Source organism: Boleophthalmus pectinirostris, unplaced genomic scaffold, assembly GCF_026225935.1.
Source record: "Boleophthalmus pectinirostris isolate CB_2022bp ecotype Guang Dong unplaced genomic scaffold, ASM2622593v1 HiC_scaffold_20, whole genome shotgun sequence".
In the NCBI taxonomy this organism is placed as follows: Eukaryota; Metazoa; Chordata; class Actinopteri; order Gobiiformes; family Gobiidae; genus Boleophthalmus; species Boleophthalmus pectinirostris.
The window spans coordinates 19,959,492-19,983,895 of record NW_026571153.1 but is presented as its reverse complement, the minus strand read 5'-3'; the positions used below and the strand labels follow the sequence as shown (position 1 = coordinate 19,983,895).

Genomic DNA, 24,404 nt, shown 5'->3' with positions numbered 1-24,404 from the left:
GTAGGATTCAGGTTCAGGGGCCAGGGTAGTCCACCGGCTGCGCAGATTGGTGGAGGCGATGAGATGCTCGTGGATGGATGAGGGGTGGAGGGACACCACACAGTGATCAGGCCGGTACGAACCGGTAAAAGCGTGCTTTTGGTGTAGGTTAAAACACAACCAGAACAATATGAGTGTGAATGTAATGCGCAAAGGCGAGAACTTGCGTCAAAATGTGGATTTTCCACTGCAGCGCTTAAATCTCTATATCAGTTTTAATCTGTGTGATATTCCCTTCATCATTTCACAATGAGTGTGCAATTTTTAAAATACATTTTGCACTAAACAAAGTTATTACTTCTCAACTGACCCTCTGCTGTCGACTGAAGTGTGCATCCCCATATGTGCCCAGCACCGCGGGCTGAGCCGGTCTGACTGACAGCTTTGCTGCAGTGCAGTGATTACACCGCGCGGCTTTTTATCTGCTTTTGTCAACCTGTTCCAGTCTCGACGTGGACACGAGATGCGCGAGAACTTTACTCTTTAAATCACCTGTGCGCCTCAAAGTACTACGCGTGCACTGCCTTATTTCTGAGCTTTACGCACGAGGGGTGTTGAGCCTCGCGACCGAGGCGCTGCTCCTTTGTTGCTCCACGACACTCCCTGATGCTAACATCACTGGCAGACATCATCGTAGTGCTTGTCTGTTTTACTTAAGCGTTATAACATCATACTAATCACTTTTAGATTGGGGTACCTAAAAAGGTTTTTCTTCTTTTAATTTAAACAAGAAAGCAACAGTTTAAAGATTCGAGAACTGCCAACACATTTACTTTAATAAGAATTTCTTTTCCATTTTCACTCAGCCAGTGAAATGTGTGCGTGTGTGAGTGCGTGCGCGCGTTTTGTCGATTTTGGTGTTAACATTCTCAGATGAAAAGCCCACTGGATCATCACTGGCAAACTACTATTGATAAGGCTACCCCCACTGCACTGGTCTCCTCCTTCCTTGAGGTAACCCCCTCCCCCTTTAGAGGAACTGGAGAGAGGAGAGCCGCAAGACATTCATCATCCACTGTCACACCAGCATTGCCTCTGTCTTCCGGAGACGCTCTCGGTTTTTTCAACGACGTAAGAGTAAATTTACAAAGGAAATGATGTAAACATGGAACCACCTCTTTTAGTAACTAATTAGACTAAAATACACACTTGTATAAATTGTTAAATCATGTTTAAAAAATTAAAATGTTGCTGCATATTTAAAGAGCTCATGTTACGCTAATTTATGATCTATGTTATAATGTTGTTTTCTTATCAAAAACCTACCTGGAGTTGTGTTTTTAGGCTGAGTTTTTCTCTTAAACAGAAAACACTCTGTTCCACCTTGTATCATGTGGTAATACAGAAAGTGCTCCACTTTGTTTTAAACTTCATACACCTTCACTAGAATCATTTGGACAATTTCAGCCGTGGAATTTCCATTATTTGAAAAATCTACTGAACAAAAAAGAAGAAAGGGTAGCTGTTAACTCGAAAACTACAGCTTCATGACGTCACAAGGTGGAACAGAGCATTTTGAGCAATATAGGACCTTTTATGTCTGTATAGAAGATAGTCATCTCTGAGTCAAAAGTGGCCATTTGAGCTTTACACCACAAACTAAGTCTGACAGTGACTGCTAGAAGTCATCTCAGTTTGACAGAGGCCAGCTCCTATCCACATCCATTAGAGGCTATTGAGTAGAAAGTATCTGAAGTACTTGTTGGTGAGTACTGGTGTTGCTGCAGATGTGGGTGATACACAGATGGCTGTGTATCACCCACTGTGGCTCTGAGCTTACCTCATCAGTTTTATTAAAGCGTTGTTTTACTTTCTTCTTCAAATGCATTCTGGCTTTTTTTCTTCTTTTTTCTTTACATCTTGATAAATGCCTCTGTGTCATACTTGATAATTCATATTGCGTGTTAGAATATGCAGATATATTTTATGCATTATCTTGAGCATGACTTATGATTCCCAAAGAGAATCAGTGCTGTTCCATGTCTGTTTTCCATTCTCATTTCACACTGGGAGAAAATGATGGGACCATAAATTCATCAGAAAAGAGCACCTTTAGTCTGTCAGTAATTTAAAATGTATTACCTTGTGACAATATTTAAGATATGTAAGTATAAGATAAGATATATACTTAAAGCTATTAACTTTAAAGGTTCTATATTACACCAAATTGACTCTTGGAAGCTTTTAGTCATGTTATGATGTTGTTAGCTCCTCAAAAACCAAAGCTCCAAATGCTCTGTTCCACCTTGTGATGTCTTTTCAAGTTAACAACTGCCCTATACCTTAAACTCAAAGAAGCAATTCCAGGGCTGAAATTATCCAAATGATTCTAGTCAAAGTGTATGGAGTTTAAAAACACAGTGCAGCATGTCCTGTATTACCACATGACATCACAAGGTGAAATAGAGTGTATTCTGTTTGAAAGAAGAACTCATCTTAAACATGTCATGTTTGTGTGTTGAACATGTGTGAATGAAACAAAACACAACACCAAGTATCAAAATAGTGAGGGAATTCAGAAGACACCTGGAAGCAAAATGCCACTTAACATGTGTCATGTATGCACTACTACAATAAGTATTTTTTGCATTTCATTTTGTAGTGTAGTGTTTAGCGGCCTCTAGTGGTTTAATTGCATATTGTATCTGAATCCTGAAGCAATTGCTACCCACATTTAAGTTTATTTATCACAATATATAAGTACTTTCCTTTATTCCAGGGTCCATTTATAGTCTATTACTTTTCACTTGTTCAAATAAGAACCTATAATACAGATGCTCCTGGGAATTTATATGCAACAATTCACAAAAAAAGTTACGTAGGGCGACCTTGGGAAACAGCCCCGTGCAAGTTGAAGGAAAGATAAATCATATTGGCTGCTATTAACGTGTTTTTTCTTTCTTTTTTTTTCTTCTCTCTCTCTCTCTTTTCAGTTGATTCAGCTTGTTCCTGTGTGTAATCAGAGCTTCCAATAGCAATCACAGTATAGTCAAAGCTGCCTCGTCCACATATTTGGAGATGCTCGCGTTGTGGCGCCGTAAAACGAGATTTCCGCCCAAACACATTGGCAACAAAAACAGAGAGCGTTGCCAGCGCACTGCAGTACCGACTGTTGGGTAAATTTAGCTGCAGTTTATGCGTTGTATCCTTTTCCAGTGTGTTATGGGCTCTCTGCATTTCCAGCGGTGAAACGTTCGGGGGAAGAGTGCTGCATTGCTGCGGCACAACTGGCAGCGTGCCTTTACTTCAAACCCCCCCTACTGGTGAAAACAGGGTCCCACTGTGTCTCGTCCAAAACCTGATGTAAATAAATAATGGAGTAAAGTGTGTGGGAGGGGATGAGGTCAGCGAAATCACTAGGACCTGCAAACATAGCAACTGCCATTCGGATCCTGCATTCTCACTTTCTCTGGGGCTATTTTGGCCTGCGGGCAGTTAACAAAATGTAATATTAAAGGTGCACTGCGTAACTTTTCGAGTTGGAGGTCTGCCACCATGGAGATGCTATTGCTGTGCCTGTATATGGTATTAAATGTATGTAAGTTGCATTTATTCAGTTATGACTGTGAGTGGGGTCACCGCTTCAGAAAATTGGCCTGGTGGCGTCTTCTGCTTGTCTCTGTGGAGATTGATAAGTTTAATGCCATACTTTGGAACATTGCAGGCGAAGCAATAACATTTCCATGGACACAAGCAAGTAACAGGCCCTCCACCAGGAAAGTTACACAATAAACCTTTAACTCTTGCCATCAAAACACTACTACTGCTTAATTTTTTGTGCAGTCCTGCTCCATCACTTACTAGTATTCTACTCCACTGTGGGATGAAGCTGGGAGAGTACCACAGAACTTGGCCAAAACATTCAGGGACAATCAGGCAAAGTTAAACAGATTCATTAGGGAAAATTAGGTTTTACAAGTCGTTGAACAGTGACGCAAAATGCACATAGACTTGGCTGACTCAATCTCATTGCAACACGAGAGCACTCAAGGGAGAAGATTATATTAAAGGTGCATTGTGTAACTTTTCTGGTGGAGGATTCATCAGTTGCTTTTTCGCCATGGAGATGGGTTAGTTATTGCTTTGTCTGGAATGTTTCACTGTATGGTATTAAACCTTTCTATCTTTACAGAGAGCAAACTGGACCAATTACAGCTTAGATCTGTGGAGAGGCAACCCCGCTCACAGTGAGAATGCCTGTTTTTCTAGGTATTTTTGAGCTGTAAAACCACCTGTAAGTGAATAAATGTAAGGCAGAGCTGTTTAATGTCATACTGTGGAACATTCCAGGCAGAGCAATGACATCTCCATAGAAACAAGCAGGTGACAGAACCCAACCACAAAATTAAACAGTGCACAGTGCAGTTTTTGTCATTTTAGAGGATCCAGATAATACACCAGTGTTGTAAGGACTGTAACTTGTTTTTATTTTACAACAAGACAGACTTTGAACATTTAAAGTCATTCCATAGTTACACAGCAGGCCATGTCTCTGTCCTTCCCTTGCTCTTTTTAATCCATATAATAATAATAATAATATATGTCCTATTACTATTCTTGCATACACGTTTTTAGACTTTAGACACATAAGACAAACATTACCCGTGTACAGATGTAAACATAGAATCTATATGAACAAAAAGTGCTGTATCTTCATGCTACACTTTGCTAAGTCAAGACATGTGCTGAAAAACATCACATTTCATTGCTGACTTCATGACATTTCTTTACAAATTTAAAAACTAGTAAAGTAACCAGTTAACTGACTAATTAGCAGAAATAAATAGCAAATGATACTGATACAAACATGAATATCTTGTTTCATAACTTATATTAGATGCTACAGTTTAATGTGTATAACAATCGTAAACAGCTGTTAAAACACATTCAGTATATGTACTTGTGTATTCTACTATTCTATCTACATTATCAACTAAATACAACAAAGTAGAAAAACTTATTTCATTTAACACGGATGAGGAGTAGTCTAATTTTACAGCTATACAAAATAGTGTTTTGTAGGCGTGTTTCACAATCTAAATTATCAGTTGTATAAAAGACATCCCAAATAAGGCATGGTACAAATGAACTGAAAGCTCCACTTGACAATAAAAGAAAATAAAGTGCCTATTGTTTGAATAAGTTAAGACGCGGATACATCAGCAGAGGTTTTTGAGGAAAGAGTGACAGCAGGTGGAGCCCTCAGCCTAGTGAAACACTGGCCATACAGTCGCATAGAGCTCTCCTCTCAGCCCGTAACACCAGATCTTCTGTCTGTGAAAACAAATATATTATAGTAGCAGACAATTTCATAGTTGTCTCTATCAAACCACTCCTTGGTTAGTTGCAGATATTTTTCTACACTATTACATTATAATGCTCTAGTTGTGTATCAGTCAAAACTGGCTTGGACAATAGAGTGGTGAGACCTACCCTGGCATCGAGGTTGAAAGCAGTCTTTTTCAAATCCAACAGGGCCCTCTGCATGAATTCAAAAGCGTGGCAGTCCACACATGGGCGACCTGGAAAAAAAAGTCAAATATAGAGTGTATTGAAAACACATGTGACAAGTTCTGACCTGAAACTGGATTACACTGTGATTATACTATTATTACTTTCAAGACTTCAATTTGCTTTTTATTATGCTGTGAAAACCCAGAGACAGGGCCTACAGTTTATAGGGCAACCCCATTGGCATTGCCCAAACTCAAGCATTCTGTAAACAGCTTACAGTGTCATTTGTGGCACTGGCAGTACGTTATTCAAAAGGCCTACGCGCGTGTCCACAAACATTAAACTACTGCGCATTATACACATCAGAAGTCAGGAGGGACACTGGAGACATCATGAAGAAAGAAGCATCCCGCAGGACAGATGCTCTTACTTTCAGCAGGGATCACAGAGCCCGCGTCCTGGTCCGCTTCAGCTGCTCCCAAACACAACACAACTGCAGCCAGGAGCACCGCTGCCTGCAGATACCCGCTCGATGCCATGGCGACGCGACCAATTAAGACCCTACAACACAGGGACTAAAATTAGCTCTGGGGTACAGACTATCAGAGGAGCAGGTCCTCCGAGCGCCAGAGGAGAGGAGCGGGCTTTGTCAGGATTCAGAGACAGGAAAAATGAAAACACAGCTGCAGCTGAAACATGTACGCGTGAACGTATGTATTACCATTGTTTTCTGTCTTAAATCTAATAGAACCTACCTACAATCAGTCGATGATGTGAAGAACCAGCACAGCGCAAGATGCCCACTGGGGACTGTTTTATGTAGAGCTCGTGACTGCGCACGCGCGATACTTATTTTGATGTACCTATGAGAATTAATAAAACGTTTCAAAATAAAAGCTGATGCTTTTCAGAATACATTCATAAAATGTGGAATTATTGTCCCCCCTGTATTATACATGTAAGAGAAGAATACAATAATAACACTGCAATCCAGATTTTTTTGGATGATTTTGATGCATTTTTTATTGTTGGGGAAAACCTCAGCAGTCAGGTACGGAAGAACATGCAAGATACGTTTCAAAATAAAAGCTGATGCTTTTCAGAATACATTCATAAAATGTGGAATTATTGTCCCCCCTGTATTATACATGTAAGAGAAGAATACAATAATAACACTGCAATCCAGATTTTTTTTTTTTGATGATTTTGATGAATTTTTTATTGTTGGGGAAAACCTCAGCAGTCAGGTACGGAAGAACATGCAAGATACCCACAAAATACAAACTGAATATTTAGAGGGAAAGAACACTGAACAGACTGTTAATCCTGGGTTTCACTGTCACATGTGTCGAGACACTGATCAGTGTCTCAAAACGCATGTTTTCATCAGGCCAATTACCTTTTCAGTTTATTTAGTACTTTACACAGTTGTGCACATTAACTTTGCATATAATAACCGCATGAATACTCCGATAAAGGTGTGTTGACATGTAGTTGGCTCCTGTGGGCGGGTCCTTGCCTCTGTTTTCTTAGGTAGCCTGTTAAAATGCCCGAACTCAAAACACTTCTTTTTCCAAGATGGCGTCGATGAAGGACAGCGACACCGGCCTGTGGCTTCACAACAAATTGGGATCTACAGACGAGCTTTGGACGCCCCCGAGCATTGCCTCTCTCCTCACAGTGTCTGTAATCGACAACATACGACTGTGCTTTTCGAGTCTGTCGCCGCCCGTGAAGCTAAAACTTCTACTCGGGATGCTGCATCTTCCCCGGCGCACCGTGGACGAGGTCGGTCGCTGTGTTAGCCCCTAGCGTGTAGCTTAGCCCGTACTCCGTAAAATCGCACTTTAATGAGTAAAAGTTGGAGTATTTTGGTCCATGGCGTGGGTACTGTACTGTAACAGTCCGGTGCTACTTGTTCGCTAATGTTAAATTTGGCGGTAAGATGGTTTACTGCGTTATCGTAGCTGGTGTAATTTCAGGCTCTAACGTTAATCTTCTCGTGTAAACGTTCCTCACACGGACGCACGGCTGCAGCGGTTTTTCTTGCGCGAAGAGCGGTTTCTGACACAAGGAGAAAACACTGGAGGTCCCGCAGCTGCAGCGGGTGCATTAGCCTCGCAGATCTGTGTCAGACATTATGGTGGGACGGGCTCAACACCGCGGATTGAGTCCGCTGTGGGCGGGACTACTGTCACTGAAATCACCTGTTAACCACATGCATTTAAATCCTCACTGTGCAGGAGCTAATGCTGTGGCTATTTTGTCCTTTTGATGTTCCACCTTGTGATGTCATGTAGTGGTAGTTTTCAAGTTAACAGCTGCATGTTACCTTTAGTCTAGTAGAGATTGACAATACCAGCTATGAAGTCATCCAAATGATTCTAGTGAAGGTGTATGGAGTTTGAAAACACAGTGGGGCACTTCTTGTATTTCCATTTTGACATCACAAGGTCTGGTTTCTTTTTAAGAGAAGAACTCTCAGCCTAAACATCCAGGGTTAGTGTGTTCATCATGTGTGAATGAAATATAACACAACTCCAGGTTTGCGTTGATGAGGAAACAACATTATAACACAGATCAGAAAACGGCGTAATACGGGCCCTTTAAAGACTTGTTAAGTTCATGTTTGGTACAGGGCTGTGCAGTGTGATCAGATTTGTGATTGAGAAAAAGCAGTTGATACATAAATTAATAATCTGGGCAGCAATAGTAGAATATAACTTAATGCAACAGCTCTTAATATTTCTCATACAGTTGTCGTTTTGCCTTCTAGATGAAAGAAGCTCTGTCTGAGATAATCCAGTTGGCCACGGTGGATTCAGAGCCCTGGGTGCTGATGGTTGCAGACATCCTCAAATCCTTCCCAGAGACGGGCTCTTTAAACTTGGACTTGGAAGAGCAAAACCCAAATGTTCAGGATATCCTTGGAGAGCTCAGGGAAAAAGGTAAACAACAGTATTACAGCAGGACTCAACACAAGTTCCATTTAGAAACCTGTAAACTGTGAGTTGAATTGTATTTTTTAATCTGTAGTGAGTGAGTGTGAGGCTTCGTCTATGCTTCCTCTTGAATGCCAGTACCTAAACAAGAGCGCCTTAACCACACTGGTGGGACCTTTGACACCACCTGTCAAACATTTCCAACTCAAACGAAAACCCAAAAGTGCAACGCTGAGAGCAGAACTGCTGCAAAAATGTAAGTCACAAAAAATGAATAACACAGTAATAAGGTTCATCACACTGCATTGCATTGTGCATTGTGTGACTTTTCTGAGGGCCCATCAAATTATTTTGTCCATGGAAATGTTATTTTGTCTGGAAAGTTTCACAGTATGGCATTAAACCTTTCTATCTTCGTGGAGACCAAACTAGACAAAGTTACAGGTCAGATCTGTGGAGAGACAACCCCGCTCACAGTCAGAATGCCTGTTTTTCTATGTATTTTTGAGCTATAAAACCATCTGCAATTGAACATATGTTAGGTAGAGCTGTTTAATATCATACTGTGGAACATTAAAGGCTATGGAATGAGATATTCATAGAAACAAGCAGGTGTCAGACCCCCAAAACGTTATAAAGTGCACCTTTTAAGTTCAAATACTTAAAAACTTTAGCATTTGTTTTCACTTGTTGCAGCCACAGAGACAGCTCAGCAGTTAAAAAAGACAGCCGGAGTGCCTTTTCATGCCAAAGGGAGAGGTTTGGTTAAGAAGATTGACAATACAAGTGAGTCTGCTCTTCTAGGTCTCCAATTCTTCATTCTTGTTTTAATATTGTCTGCTATTCTTTTTAGCTCCTCTTAAGGGGATTCCCAAAGCCCCATTTCGAAGTCCCACCGCCCCCAGTATGTTCAGTCCTCCCAGTAATCGCACACCTATAGCTCCTGCTCGCACACCTCTCCGCAAAGAGAGAGGAGTCAAGGTAAAGTGGATGCTTTATTATTATCATATGCTACTTTCCCTATGACTTAACTTACATGATGGAAATATTATCATTTGAGACGATGTTTATACTGTGAGAGCATGATTGTTTTATTTATACTGTAAATGAGCAAAGACAGAAAATACACTCACTGTATATATTTGGAATTGTTTTTTCCTCATAACTTGTATGCTGGGCTTTTTATTCTTGTTGTAAATCTTTGGGATGGACAAATATCAATATCAATTTGAGCTTATACCTATATGTGTTTATGTGTGTTTGTGTAAACATTAAAGGTTGTATGGAGGATTTAAAAAAATATTTTTTCAAATTGTCAATGAAAGTTCAAAATAGAATTATAAAGAAGAAGCAGCCTTGTAATTATGATGACCAAAAAAAAAAAAAAAAAGAAAATTCATCAGCTGTGGACGTAGTGAGGGCAGATAAACATCAAGCCAATAGATAACAAGGCTACCTCTTTATCTATTGGCTGTTAGGTTGTCAATCAAATTCCCTACGTTTCTAGCGTTGCTGACTTGCCAACGCGCTGGGATTGTGTGGTTTATGTTCGCGGTTCTTGGCGTCTTTTTTGAACTGTAGCTCTCAGTTTGCACAAATTTTGTTTTAATGGCAGAGAAGAATTCACGACCGGTTCACCGCAAAAGAAAGTCAGTTTTTGACGTTGCTAAAAGAAGAAGAGAAGGGGAAAAGGTGCGAAGCGCAACATTTAAAAAAGGACAAACAGTCACTGCATTTCTCTTTCCTTGGAAAATCTTCTATACAACCTTTAAGCCATATAACTCTTCTATTTCTATTTTAGTCGCACACAAAGAATTGAGCAGCACCAAAAATATCAGCATTAAATATCAATATCGGCTGTTCATCACTGAATCTTTATCACCTGTTACTGGAACAGCTATATCACTCATTCCTAGGAAATTTCTGAAAAACTCTGGTAACAAGTCATTGGAGTAAAATAATCCTGCTTTTGTTGTTGTTTAGCTTTTGGATATTTCTGAGCTGGATATGGTGGGAGCTGGACGGGAAGCTAAAAGGAGAAGAAAGACATTGGGTACATTACCATTTTGTGAATATTTATACAGCTGTACATCGGATTGATTTCATAAACTTAATTCTTACATTTTGGTGTGGATAGAAACCGAGACTGGGGAGAAAGCAGCCAAAGAAGAAGCAGTAGTTGAAAACACGACTCCAGATTACGCTGCTGGACTTGTTTCGGCGCAGGTTTGTAGAAAACATCTATGTGTACATTGCCTTAGTAAAGATAAAAGATTCTAACATTTTGACTTAAATATGCTTTTCTTGGTTTGTTTCAGAAACTGGGGGCATTGAACGAGAATCCACTACCGTCAACAAGTTATTTACCAGCTACTCCCAGCATGGTGCCCTCTTCCTCTTATATCCCCAGCTCTGAGGCACAGCCAGGTGAGAGCAGCCTGTCTGTGATAGGGCTGTCCAAAGTATCAAAAAATCAGATATTAATTAATACTGAAACAAGTATTGCAACTAGATACTTATTAATTAATTAGTTAATTAATTATCTTAAGTTGTATTACTTTATACTTCCTGCTTCTGAAGAGTGCGGACGCTATCCTTGCTTGCTCCTGCTGTTTTTGCTTTTTAATCAGTTTACCTATAATGTGTCTATTTTTTATTTCCTTTTTAGTAAATTAATACTTTTAAACAATTTTTACATTTTTTAACAAATCATCTGATCAGCCAGCAACATGTCGGGGAGAAGAAACCAAGGTAATTCTATCTGTGAGCGCTGTCGGAACTATCAAAAAGAAATTTATGAGCTACAAGCACGGATATTTGCTTTAGAAACTGAAAAAGGACTTCATCAGACGCTACCAGTGACTTCCAGTGGTGAGCAACCTACAGTTACTTCCAGAGAAGAGGGTGAAAATTCTTTCAACTTAAACCTGAGTGATACTGTGTCTTTTCCAAAACTTGGTACAGACCAAAATGCTAAGCCAGCGCAGCGAGTGATAAAAGACAATGCTAATATCGTTATATCACCCACAATAAAGCTAACAAACAGATTTTCACCACTGTCACAGACTGATGTTAACGTACAAACGGATAATGTATTGTCATCACCAAACAAGAACAATAAACTTGGCAAAAGAGTGCAGGCATACCGGGAATCTGTGCCAAACGTCAAGGTCAGAGATACGTTGCTGCTAGGAGACGGGGCTATCAGTGGTGTGAGTCACAGAGAAATCCTAACATGCTGCTACCCGACCTACACTGTTTCTGAGATAACAAAACTCCTACCAAAAGTTTTGTCAACACACCAAGGGGTTAAACAGCTGATTGTGCATGTGGATGCAGTGGACATCAGAATGGAACAGAGTGAAGTCTTGAAAGGGGATTTCACAAAATTATTCGAAGAGCTTAATAAAGTGGAGGTTAAGACATTTATCAGTGGACCTCTTCCCAACATAGACCTAAGGAACAGGAACAAATTTACCTGACTGTTTCAGCTGAACACGTGGCTGCTGAACGTGTGTGCGGCCAGAGGATTGCACTACATTGAGAACTTTGATCTTTTTTGGAAACGGAAGGACCTGTTTGAGGCAAATGGCCCACACCTAAGCAGAGGTGGAGTGAGAGTGTTGATGGAAAACCTCCTCCACGCTCTGAGGCACCGGCCTGGACAGGGTCCTGTGCATGCAGTGAGAGAAAAGAGAAATGGGAGAAGCATCCCTACTGCACCAAACAGAGAACCAGCCAACGAGTCAGCCCCATTGACAGCACCACCACTGCCACAACCTAGGCAATATTCTATTGCCTAGTTTTTTTTAATTATCATTGTGACCTCTGAACCAGTGTTGAGTATCAAGGCTATTCCTCAATATTGAAATAATTTGAAATGTTATCATGACAACAATTATCTGGAGATTTTCCCTTATGAGATTTTTATAAATTATAGGTTACATTTTAAATTCTAAAGATCTATTAATTCTGAGTTCTTGACATTTCTAGTTTTCTCCAACGTTTAAAAGGTCTGTTCTAGTATGTTCATTAACACTTTCTTGATGCAGTACAAAAAGTGTTTGAAAGTACTAACTGTTTCCTTCTTTATCGGTCACCATAGCAAACGCGGGCGGTTCAGGGCGGGAAACGCTACAGTCGGCTCGCCAACCGGAGGAGCCGGCCACAGCAGGCACCGGGGCCAACGCCACACTCCCGGGCCAGTACAAACAGAGGACCCCCATGTACAATGCAGGGACCACCGCCAACCCAGCCACACCCACCTCCCCCAGCACGCCCACTTCCACGCCTGCCAACAACGGACCCCCAGCAGCAGCTACAGCCAGCCAGCCCGAGACCCCCACCCAGCCTCCCAGCACGCCACAGACCCCCACGCCTACCTCCGCACCCCAACAGCCCCAGCCCAAAAAGAACCTGTCGCTCACGGTAAAGCTATGGGGTTGCACTGTGTAACTCTTCTGGTGGAGGGTCCGACACCCGCTTGCCTTTCCACAGATCTGACCTGTAACTTGGTCTGGTTTGGTCTCAATGAAGATAGACATGTTTAAAACTATACTGTAAAACATTCCAGACAAAGTAATAACATCTCCATGGAGAAAAGCATTTGACTTCACCAGAAAAGTTACACAAGGCACTTTTAAGTGATGATGTCAGTTCCAAGTCCAGGCTTCACCATTGATTTCTAGCTTTTCTTTTGTTCTTTACTCCTCAAACAAGAGACAGTTACCTTTCAAATGCTTATTTTAACCACAGATTGAATTAAATATGTAAATAATGTAATTAGGAATGCACCGATCTGATACTGGTATTGAATATCAGCGCAGATACTGGAAAAAATTACTGCATCAGATATGTGCTTCCAAATACTGATTCAGCCGATATCTTGGTTGGACATATAAAACTATTTCCAGGTTGTAGTTGACCCAGAAAGTCTCATAATGCTTGTATTTGTATACAAAGTTGTTCTATAGTTACTTGACAGATAAATGGTAGCTGTATAACATTTTAATCAGTTTTCAGTTTTTTTTTTATTTAGAGGAAATTATGCTGTTTTCAGTGTCTGCCCTGGTATCTGTTAATATCAGGTATTGGCAGATGCTTAAAGCTATAGTATAGATATCGGTACATCCCTAAATGTAGGAACTATCTAACATAACATAACTGCAGGTCGTAAATAAATGCCTATAACCTTTTTGGCTTTAAACAATCTCTTTTTACCATGAGATGTGTTGTTGCTTAAAAAAGAGGAAATCAGCTCATGGACCCGAAAGTGACCTCACATTACAGCTCTATTTCAGCTTGATTTCTGTCTCTTTTGCGGTTATGTAAATTAACCTCTCATTTGCCTGTCCACAGAGAGACCAGATGTATGCCGCTCAGGAGATGTTCAAAACGGCCAACAAGGTCACGAGACCGGAGAAGGCGCTCATTCTAGGCTTCATGGCAGGATCCAGAGGTATGTTTGGTTTTACGGGTAATGGCACATGGCAAGCATTTTACCTGCTGTTATTCTTTACAGTAGGGTTGTCAAAAGTATCAGAAATCAGATAATAACCGATACTAAAACTATTATTGAAACTTGGTACTTATTCAAGCAAGTGTCGATACTAAAAAAGTCACACTCACAGGACTTTTCCTGAATAGCTTTAGAAGGATCTTGGGCTGTATAAGAGCACATAGACAAGTATATGCCCATGGACCACTGTGGAACCGACCTGGACGACTGAGGGATTACACAGATATAACACCAGTGGTAATACAAAAGAAAGTGCTATGATTTAATGTTGAAAATCACATTCTGTTGTCTTAAAATTATATATATTTTTTATCATCGTGGTGTTTTAGTAAGTATCGATTCAGTCCATATCAAAATCAAGTTTGACATTTTAGTATCATGACAACACTACTTTACAGCGCGATGTGGTTGAGTAAATGCAAAATTCTTGTTAAAATTTGAAGACTAGCTGCACTTTAATGTATGTAGTGTGTAGTATGTGTATGTGGTTCAGACAGAAAACTCATGTTCTTTGTGGTTTTGCAGAGAACCCGTGCCCGGAGCAGGGGGACATCATCCAGATCAAACTGAGCGAGCACACAGAGGTCCTGCCCAAAGCCGATGGCACAGGCAGCACCACCATGTTAGTGGACACTGTGTTCGAAATGAACTACTCAACAGGACAGTGGACCAGACTCAAGAAATACAAGCCCATTACCAACACCTCCTGAGCACTTCTAACCCGTATCACCCCCAAGCCCACTCACACAGTACATCACATACACACAAGTACCTTCAATTTCTTGGGTTCTTTTTAAAGAGTCCATATTACTCTATGTTCTGACCTATGTTATAATGTTGTTTCCTCATCAAAAACATATCCTGTGTTGTTTTGTTTCATTCACATGTTTAACACACAAACCCTGCATGTTTAGGCTAAGTTCTTCCCTCAAAGAGAAAAATTCTTTTGTGATGCTTGTGATGTCATGTGGTAATACAGGAAGTGCTCCACTGTGTTTTTAAACTCCATACACCTTCACTAGAAACATTCTGATAATTTCAATCCTGGAATTGCCAATCTCCACTCAACAAATGATAAATGGTAGCCGCTAAAAGAACAGAGCATTTTGCGCTTTGGAGATGTAGACAGACTGAAAATGCAGGATTACTCAAACATATGAATGAAACAAAACTCCAGGTACATTTTTGAGGCGGTAACAAAATTATAACATGGCTTAAAGTTCACAAGAGTGAATTTTGCGTATTATAGAGCCTTTAAAGACAATTCACCGTATTCCGGACGTTGGTGTGGGCACCACCACCATCATTTGGGTTGTATTATTTTGTATGCTGCAGCAAATTTCAATACAGACTATAAAGCTGTTTTAAGGCCCCCTGGAGAATTGGTGTGGTGTTCACTTCTTGATGTACATGAAAATTGAACATTTTACACAAATGAACCTAGTTTGTCATATTTTAGCTGCAAAACCTTTCCCAAATTTTCCATTGACATGGGATCTAAGTCTTAACCAGAAGTGCCACCACAAGAAAGCGTGGTTTAGGTGTGTTTAGAGACTTAAGATGGCAGGGTAGAATAATATAGTAGGAGACGTATTTACCTTGTTAAGAAACATGTCAACAAGGTAAATGTATCTCCTACTGTATTGTCTTTAAAAAGAAGCCAAGAAATTTATGTACAAAAGAAGACAAAATGAATGCTTTTGGAATACACAAAAGTACCCTTCACGTTCAGCCAAAAGCTTCTCTGGTAGGGCAATCGAGAGAGCAAGCCTCCCTTTTTCTTGTACAGCTGCCAAAATGCTGGACTGTGTCTTTGGTTGTTTCTTTCTACCTTTTTATTGTTTGTTTTTAAATGGCCTCTGGGTCCTAAAGGTGGTCAGGTGCAGAGAAGTTTACTGCACCTGAAGATGTGGACTCTATTGAATACAACTACAAAAGAGCTGTCTAACGAGTTGTCCTCAAATGGTATTCAAAAACATGGGCACGCTCAAAAGAAAAGGACTTGTAAAACTAACTTGGTGACTGGAGACTTTTGATAAATGTTTATGGAATCTTCCCTTTTAAAGAAGGTATGAAAATAAAAAGACAGACTCCAGACCATGTTCTTTACTCTTATACAAATAAACCAGAAACTGCTGAAATCTTTCGGGATTATAAAGGGACTTCACTTCCACACATAATTCTTACTATTAACGTGGGCCTCTATAGATTTATATTACCAGTCAAATATTTGTACATACGCTTTCATTCAATGTTTTTTTTTTTTTTCTTTATTTACTACTTTAAGCAAGATGCTGGTAAGGAATTATGTAGTAAAGAAAAAATAATAATTAGATATTTGAAATGCTGCAAGTTGCTTTAGTTCCTTTTTCTTGCCTTCACACTGGCTTTTGACATGCACAGACCTTGCTCTAGACCTTTAAGATTATTTAATTGACATACTAATGAGGGAAATCTGATTGTTTTGCGGTCATTGTGTTTTAGAAAAAAAAATCTGATCATTTAAAATTTGTTGTACTCAAAATCACATGAACTCTTTCAACCTTCTAACATTTTTGTCTTTGCAATATTTTGTACAGTCCGAAAGAAATCAGACACATCAAATGCTACTGTTTACATTTTTGTAATCTGATATCTCCAGTGTCAGATAATCACATTTTGGTGTGTGTGTAAATGTAGCCAATGACAACTCAGTTCAGTTGTGAATAGTACCTTTTTTTTGGAAAACAGAGGCCACATGCTGCACCTTTTAAAGCCCCAAAATTATACTTTTAAATCTAAAGTTGCATTTGAATGTGGCAAAAAAATTATTCTTTCACCTACTGTCAGTTATGTGTGACTTATTAGAGCCTGAAAGGGTTGAATATCAGTTATATATTTTTTGGTCTTTTTTTTAACCTGCCCCCTTCGAGTCCATTATAAGATTTTATTAAGTTTTAAAAATGGTGCAGTCTACCAGGTTGCACACCAAAATATTAATGGCTAAAATGGTTGAAAGAAAAATCTAAATAAGTAACAGTATGATTTTTTTTTTAATGTATTAAAATATAAATGGGGTACACAGGTCCAAAGCAAATTTGAACATAAACACATTTTATGTTCGTCTCTAAACCCACCTTTCAGTTTAGCTTAAACGGTTTGTGTTTGTGCAGAACAGGCTATAAAAATAAACCTTGGAAGAATAAGGATTGGATAAAATGTCATGGCCTTTTCAACAGTCACTACAGTTACCTACACCACTAATAAGAGTACACTTGTCCAATTATAAAGAGATTTCTCCAGAGAACCAGTCCCAGGTTAAAAATACTGACACATAACGATGTAACAATCCAACAAACAATGCATCTACAATTCTATTAGCCTTGCCAAAGTATTGCAATAAATATCGTACCGATATTTGGGTATCATTATATCCAGGCCCATCGACAGAAATCTGGGGGCCCAGGGCATGAAGCCTTACAAGAAGACCCCTTCTAATATAAATGAATAGGTAGAGGGTCCAATGCTGGCTGGTTTACATCCCTACTGACAAGAGTTCTCCAGTTCTAATCTCTGAGAAATCTGAATTACACCCCGTCCAGTCAGAGAAATCCTCTTATAACAGTAGCAGGCCTGTTTCTGTGCAGGTAAGTGTAGTGAGGATTACAAAAATGATGCCCTGTGGCTGTGACTTCTTTACACTGTGTTTAGTTGGCCCCAGGGTCCCTCCAGCCTCCAAAAGCCTTCTCCAGATACACGGCCATCTGGATTGTCAGGTGGTCTTGTAGCTTCCCCGCCACCACCTGCACCCCCAGAGGCAGCCCCTCCTCGTTCAGCCCCAGAGGGCACTGAGTTACGGGCAGACCCAGAACATTGAAGATGGCTGTAAAACAAAACATGAGATGGATAAAAAAAACAGCAGGTTTCATTATGTATTGTTAAAGGGCCCATATTATGCTACTTTCTGATCTATGTTATAATGCTGTTTTCTCATTAGAAACATACCTGAAGTTGTGTTTTGTTTCATTCACACGTTTAACACAGAAACCCTACATATTTAGGTTGAGTTTTCTCTCAGATGGATAACACCATGTGATGTCATGTGGTAATATACTAGAAGTGTCCACCATGTTTTTAAACTCCATACACCTTCACTAGAATCGTTAGGATAATTTTAGCCCTGGAATCTCTACTGAACAAATGGCAAAAGGTAGCTGTTGAAACTTGAAAACTACCACTACATCACATTGCAAGGTGGAACAGAGCATTTTGAGCTTTGGAGATGTAAACAGACTATTATTATTATTATTGTTATTGTTATTATGATTATTATTATTATTATTATTAAGGATGACTTAAACATGTGTGAATGAAACAAAACACAACTCCAGGTATGTTTTTGATGAACATTATAACATGACTTAAAGCTCACTAGAGCCAGTTTTGTGTAATATACCGGTGTAAATAAGATCATAGAATGCGAAGAGGGGATGGTGGTGTTTGGGGGCCACTTTGGTGAAGGTTGGGTACAGTAAAACTCCATCGGTGCCAAGGAGCTGGTCAAAGTCCTCCTGTAGTTTCTCTCTAATCTTCAGGGCAGAGAGAGGAGGGCTGGTCATCTTGGATAAGAGTGCATAGACTGGGGGCAGATACATGTTATTAGCTACAGTTTCATCTGTACACAGTATAGATCTGAAAATACTCTTACAGATTGCAGGAATTGTGTGATCGGATTTCCCCACCATTGCCTTGAGAAGCTCCCAAAGTGGCCACACTGGAGGTCCTGGTTCACCAAGCAACTTCTCAAAGCTGTCTGGCAACTGTTTTGTTAGAAATTCTTTGTTAGTATCATAGACTGTTTAATGAAGTGGACTAAGGGAGAGTAACAGTTAAATTAATCTCACAGCAACAGTTACAGAGTGAGGGGTGACAGTTTTTCAATGTAAAACAGCTTTTTCAATGTATGACAGCTCTGTTCACACTGGCTGCAGACTAGAGCAGTACTGGAGTCAGGGCAGGTGACGAGAGGGACAAAGAAGTCTGTTGCGCTGGGCCCCAGGGTCTTAGGAGCCCAGAATTGGAATCTCTTGCCCCAGGCCCCCAAATTTCTGTCGATGGGCCTACTTGAGTAGACACAATCCTCACCTTGCCTTCTTGGTCAGGGAGGCTCATGCTGACGAACCACATGTCATAGGAGTGTTTCAGATCTGGAAAATGAACCTCTTCAACCTTCACTCCAAGATCCGCCTCGAGTCGCTCTACCACCTCCAAAAATATGATTTATAAGCGGAAATCAAAAATCTATAAGACTTTTAATGTTATTCCACAGACCTTCCTCTGAGCCTGCTTTAGTTCTTCACTGACTGGATTTGTGAAGAGGGCTTCTCCACAGTCTGGGACTGTGAAGAAACGCAGCTTCTTCAAATCAACCTTTTCATTTAGAGACAACCTGGAGCCAAACCAAAAAAAATACAGTTATAGAAACACATTTCAATAAACTTTGCTAATTTACACTACCAGTAAAAAGTTTGGACACCCTCTCATTCTATTCATTCATTTTTTTTCTTCTCTCTGTTTATTACTTTCTACATTTTAGATACATATGTAAGACATCAAATATAAGAAGCAATATCTATGGAATTATGTAGCAAAGAAAAAAGTTTTTAATATATTTTATATTTAAATTCTCAAAGTAGTCACAGCATTGTAAACCCTTGGCCTTTTCTCAGTGAGCTTCATAAAGTCTCCTGAAATGTTTTTTATTTCACAGGTGTGTCTTGTCAGGGTCAAGAAATGCCAAAACTGCAAACCTGTGTGTGTGTATTTTGAACAAAAACAACGTTGGAGTTATTTTTCATACATATTTACTTACTACATTTTTATGTGTTCATTCATACGTTTGATGCCTACAGGGATAATCTACAATATAAATAATCATGGAAAAAAAGAAGAAACAAAAATGAAAAAGAGTGTTCAAACTTCTGACTGATAGTGTACTCCTTATCTTACTATTGTCCACTTCAACAGTACAATATACTGTATGCCACCAGACACATATTATTTGCATGGTTTCTTTTGCATGTATTTGCTTGTGTACACATTTGAGCTCTCACTTGTCAACATTGGCTCCAGCCATGATCTTGAGCATGGGCAGGAGGTCCTCTGCATAACGGCACATGGGGCCAGTGCTCAAGAGCTCCTCCTGGCGGCCAGAGAACGGGGGGAGTTGGTTGTCATTTGACACAATCCCTGGAAGGAAAGCTCATCAGTCGTGACATCATTAAAGGCTCATTTATGCTCTATGTTTTATGCAAAGAGACTTCTGTCCATCTCCTCTGAGCATGTGAAATCTTAGCAAAGGAGCAGTACATGAGCTGACCACTGGGGGCAGTAGTGAACACAGCTCTGTAGTGGAAGATAAGTGACTAGAACCAGTTGAAAAAAATTGAATCCTTCCTTCATCTACTTTTTCATGACTCTTTTGAAGATGCAATCTAAAAACTGCCATGGGTCCCTCCATGTTTGTTTATTCATTGTTCTATTTCATCTTTTTAGGTCAATTCTCAAATTGACTTTTAGCCCCCTCTGGTGGTTGCTTAACAGAACACAGTCTTGACATTGCATACATAACAGTGATGGTTACTACACTTGAAACGCAAGGATCGGTTTACGTACTAAAGTAGAACATAAATGAGCCTTAATGGAGAACACGTGTACAGCATATTACCCAAAGGGATAAATAAAGTTAATTGAATGATTAACTAATATGACATAATTGAACCTGGAGTGGGTTTATGTCCAAAAATGCCATTAGAGAAAGAAGGAAAACGAATACTGCCGCCAATGTCTGAACCCACTCCAATGACCGAACCAGCAGCTCCCAGAATACTGCCCTCTCCTCCTGAAAGACATAAAATACAATTTATAACTCCAAACATAGACACATACTGAGTAATAAACATGTTTGAACTAAATGTCCTCTTCCATGCACAGCTTTTGTCACGAAAGAGAGAAATTACACTGACAACAGGCTGTGATCAAACCTGGCTGAGTTTTTGCATCTTTAGATTTTTATGTTTATTTGAACATTTATGAAACATACACAACAAAGGACAAAAACAAAACCCTCCCACACCCCACCCCTCTCTCTACACATGAGATAGGTGATCACTGTGGAGCTCCATATGATTGGTAGCAGGACTAACCTGAGCTGCCCCCTGCGATCCTGTCCAGATTGTATGGGTTTCTGGTCATGCCGTACAGGTGGTTGTGTGACTCTATCCACATGCACTGCTCTGGGATATTGGTGACGCCCAGTGGGATCGCACCTGCCCTTTTCAGCTGTGCCACTGCTGGAGCGTCCACTGTTGCCAGTATGCCCCTTCTGGCCAGTGAACCTGCTGTATGGGACATACCTATAGGACACAGAAAAGGGTTAGAATAAATATTGAAGTTAAAGGGCCCATGTTGTTATTTAATGTTCTTTCCTCATTAAAAACATAACCAGAGTTGTCATTTGTTTAATTCACACATTTAACAGAAAATGTTTTGATGAGGTAAGAAGATTCTATTCTGGCGTAAAGCTCACACGAGTCAATTTTGTGTAATATAGGACCTTCAAAATGAGTCCACCTTAAAACTGCAGTTTGTGAATAACAGATCAGACTCAGGGGTAAAGGGCAGCAATAGGATTAAAAGAGTTTCACAATCTTATTTATGAGGCTCATACTTGTAACCATAGTATTTACTACTACAAAAGTTCTGTGAATATGTCAGTATTTGGATATAAATAATGACTGCTCTGTCTGACTCGGGATATCTGCCATGGCATGTGTGGAGACCAGATAACAGATATTCGGTTACTTATTTAGTTAATTTTTTTTCACATAGCCACGTAACCACTGAACATGCTAACTTATACTTATTTATTAACAGGGGTTAGTATAATAGCTCACTTACTTAAAACTACTCTAGTTTGTTTTAATATAAGGCCTTGGTAAAAACCTTGAACAGCAAAGGACTCTTTGACAGAGAGAGGCACCCCGAGCAGGGGCAGTCTGTCCTCCAGCACATCTTCTCCCCCAGTCTCCTCCTCGATCAGTTTGTCCACCTGCGCTGCCTCCTGGAGTGCCAGAGAAAACCTGCACAAAACCACAGTAAATACATCACTGAACTTCATGTTTCTGTCAGATTCATGAGCTGAGAATACAAAGTGTCAGGTTTCACAGCTCTTCTGACCTGTCTTGTACCATGGCGTTGATCAGGGGGTTGACCTCTTGGATCCTGTCGATGTAAGCCTGCACCACCTCCACACTAGACACCTACAACACAGAGAACAGTGTAACTTGATCTCTGGAAGGCACAATGTACCATCCTCTGTTCCATTTACACGTAAAGAGACGTTTCCCACAGGTATAGTCTCGTGTGTTCAGGACATCAGCACAGGCCACCTTCATTATGCAAAACGTCCATTTAATGGTTTATTAACTGAGCAGAAGTTTAACTGAAGCTATTATCTGTCAGAAACAGCAATAGAAAGGCCAGATATAGTTTATGTGGTTTTAACCTTAATGTTGTCCAAATGAATAAAAATAAGTTACCTGCCCTGGACAGTCATTTTACACTTTAATTGAAAAAGAAATCTACAAAATGCAGTGCGCATGTGCGCCGCAGCATATAAATACCTGTGGAATGAGACGCCGCATGGCTGAAAATAGAAAATATATTAATAATCGTAATGATAGAGGCCTATATAAAGGAATAAAGTTGTGTCCCTTGTCCATATGCAGTCAGGACCTAAAACAGGCATAGGGGCGAGTTTTCTGGCAGAATATAAAACAGTTTCAGGTTTTTGAGCTCAAAAACATGTTTTTGGAGGCTGTGTGCCCGCGCTAAGGGGCAGTGGGTTCACCTCTCTCCGGCGGATCTTCCGCGCCAGCTGCGTGGCGGACTCCAGCAGCAGCGGCTGGCTCACGGGCGGGAGCTTCTTACCGGACACTGGACTCTTCGGTGTGAGCAGACAGAGGAGCCAGAGCATCGCCCCCATCACCGCTTTGTACAGCAGTTCTGCAAACCGCTGCGCCAGACTGTGCGCCATGTTTCCCTCTGCGACTGGTCCGTTTTCTCGCTGGGTCCTGACGCAGAGTTCAAGTACAGCCTCTAATCCTCCCATCGATCTGAATCCACCCTCATACAACCGGAAGCTTCCCAAAACTAGGCAGTGTGGCCTAATCTCGTAGGCTGTTGCACACACTGTTGAAATGTAGTTTTATAACTCAAATGTGGGTACCACGTGCGTTTTATCTCTTATGTATCATTAAAACACACTGAAAACTCTTGTCCAACTTCCGGTTTTACTCCCGCCATTGCTTTACAAACTTCCACCAGTGAAACCATGAGTGAAAGCAACTCTGTTATTCTTTCTCATTCTTATAACGTTCACTGGTCCAGTAGTAAATAGTATTTTAATATTGTTCGTGTATCACATAGATGAGTCTCTAAAATAGTTTCACCGCTGCTTATATGGTGGTAAATGACCCCTCTTTATTACCTTGGCTTCAGGTAATGAAAAACAAGCCCCATCAAACATCAAAGACGCCTGCCCATTGAGCGCTAGCGTGCAATAACAGCGGAAAGCCCGCAGGGGGCAGCACTAGACACGCTTTGGCCCCCTCGTCCAATCTGCAAACAGACCACGCACCAAGCGAAAAAGCGCCTCTGCAATGCAGGTCAGTGGGTTAGTGGAGGATCCATGGCTGCTTCTGTACCCGTCACGTGAGGGGGCTACTCTCCACCATTTTGTGGGCACGTGGTCACGTACCCTATATTGCTTTCTAACATAACATATTGACACATAACATAGACAGTCACACGCTGGTGATTTATACATCCTATCTTTTTTTTTGCATTGATCTGATTGTTTAAAATACTACACCAAAATCTTTGTTATTGGGATTGTACTAGTAGAAGATTTTAAACTTGCTGCAAAAGGATCATAGTTTGGACACCCCAAAGCTACAGGAAATACATTATTATAAGAGATATTGCACTAAATGTACAAATAACAATTCAAAATTTTATTTACAAACAAATGCACTATAGTAATAATAGTGAATAGTGTTGGAAATATTTAAATGTGCCCTGAGATGTAAAGAAAGTCAGTAGACAGTGTCTAAGGCAGTAAAACTGTATCTATGATCAGTACAGGACCCACAGACATGACTCAACACATTGTGTTCATATTGTCCATTCAGTTCTGCTCATGTTTTCAGTATTATAACAACTGCACATAACAGAAACGGTCTCATGGTGCAGTCTTCACATGTTCCAGCCTTCACATGCTCCTGCATTCTTACTTTGACTTTTCTGTTTTGTTTGTTACTTGAAGGCGGCGTTTCTTTCTTGAAAAAGTCTGACATTATAAAGTACACGTGATGAAGTACATGTGTTAAAGTATATGTGAGTGAGAGGAT

At 40.3% G+C, this 24,404-nt stretch overlaps 3 protein-coding genes and 1 long non-coding RNA gene across 5 annotated transcripts; 2 read left to right on the top strand and 2 right to left on the bottom strand.

Moving 5' to 3' along the window:
* Window positions 1-1,644: 1,644 nt before the first annotated feature.
* Window positions 1,645-4,509, top strand: LOC129409804 (uncharacterized). The gene is made up of 3 exons (XR_008632589.1): window positions 1,645-1,744; window positions 2,973-3,155; window positions 3,223-4,509. It is a non-coding gene; the product is annotated as an uncharacterized LOC129409804 (long non-coding RNA).
* Window positions 4,443-6,342, bottom strand: cunh4orf48 (chromosome unknown C4orf48 homolog). Its single transcript, XM_020937765.2, has 4 exons — window positions 6,249-6,342; window positions 5,924-6,054; window positions 5,473-5,561; window positions 4,443-5,313 (listed from the first exon to the last, which is right to left on the bottom strand). Exons 2-4 carry the CDS (start codon window positions 6,030-6,032, stop codon window positions 5,242-5,244), a joined length of 270 nt encoding a protein of 89 aa, XP_020793424.1. The 5' UTR covers window positions 6,033-6,054; window positions 6,249-6,342; the 3' UTR covers window positions 4,443-5,241.
* Window positions 6,343-6,995: 653 nt separating this feature from the next.
* Window positions 6,996-16,115, top strand: nelfa (negative elongation factor complex member A). Its single transcript, XM_020937805.2, has 11 exons — window positions 6,996-7,281; window positions 8,270-8,441; window positions 8,530-8,691; window positions 9,132-9,221; window positions 9,289-9,416; window positions 10,419-10,488; window positions 10,573-10,661; window positions 10,754-10,862; window positions 12,541-12,863; window positions 13,794-13,893; window positions 14,479-16,115. The coding sequence occupies exons 1-11, from the start codon at window positions 7,072-7,074 to the stop codon at window positions 14,661-14,663; spliced, it is 1,638 nt and encodes a 545-aa protein (XP_020793464.2). The 5' UTR covers window positions 6,996-7,071; the 3' UTR covers window positions 14,664-16,115.
* Window positions 16,116-16,966: 851 nt separating this feature from the next.
* Window positions 16,967-23,179, bottom strand: faah2b (fatty acid amide hydrolase 2b). Of its 2 annotated transcripts, none has more exons than XM_020937779.2 (11): window positions 22,844-23,179; window positions 22,171-22,253; window positions 21,937-22,073; window positions 21,138-21,347; window positions 20,714-20,833; window positions 20,046-20,181; window positions 19,264-19,381; window positions 19,078-19,197; window positions 18,641-18,752; window positions 18,389-18,571; window positions 16,967-17,815 (listed from the first exon to the last, which is right to left on the bottom strand). In XM_020937779.2, exons 1-11 carry the CDS (start codon window positions 23,102-23,104, stop codon window positions 17,640-17,642), a joined length of 1,656 nt encoding a protein of 551 aa, XP_020793438.1. In that variant the 5' UTR covers window positions 23,105-23,179; the 3' UTR covers window positions 16,967-17,639. The 2 variants fall into 2 exon arrangements, with proteins under 2 accessions (XP_020793438.1, XP_020793439.1); XM_020937780.2 differs by lacking the exon at window positions 22,844-23,179 and adding an exon at window positions 22,322-22,830.
* Between the last annotated feature and the right edge of the window lie 1,225 nt (window positions 23,180-24,404).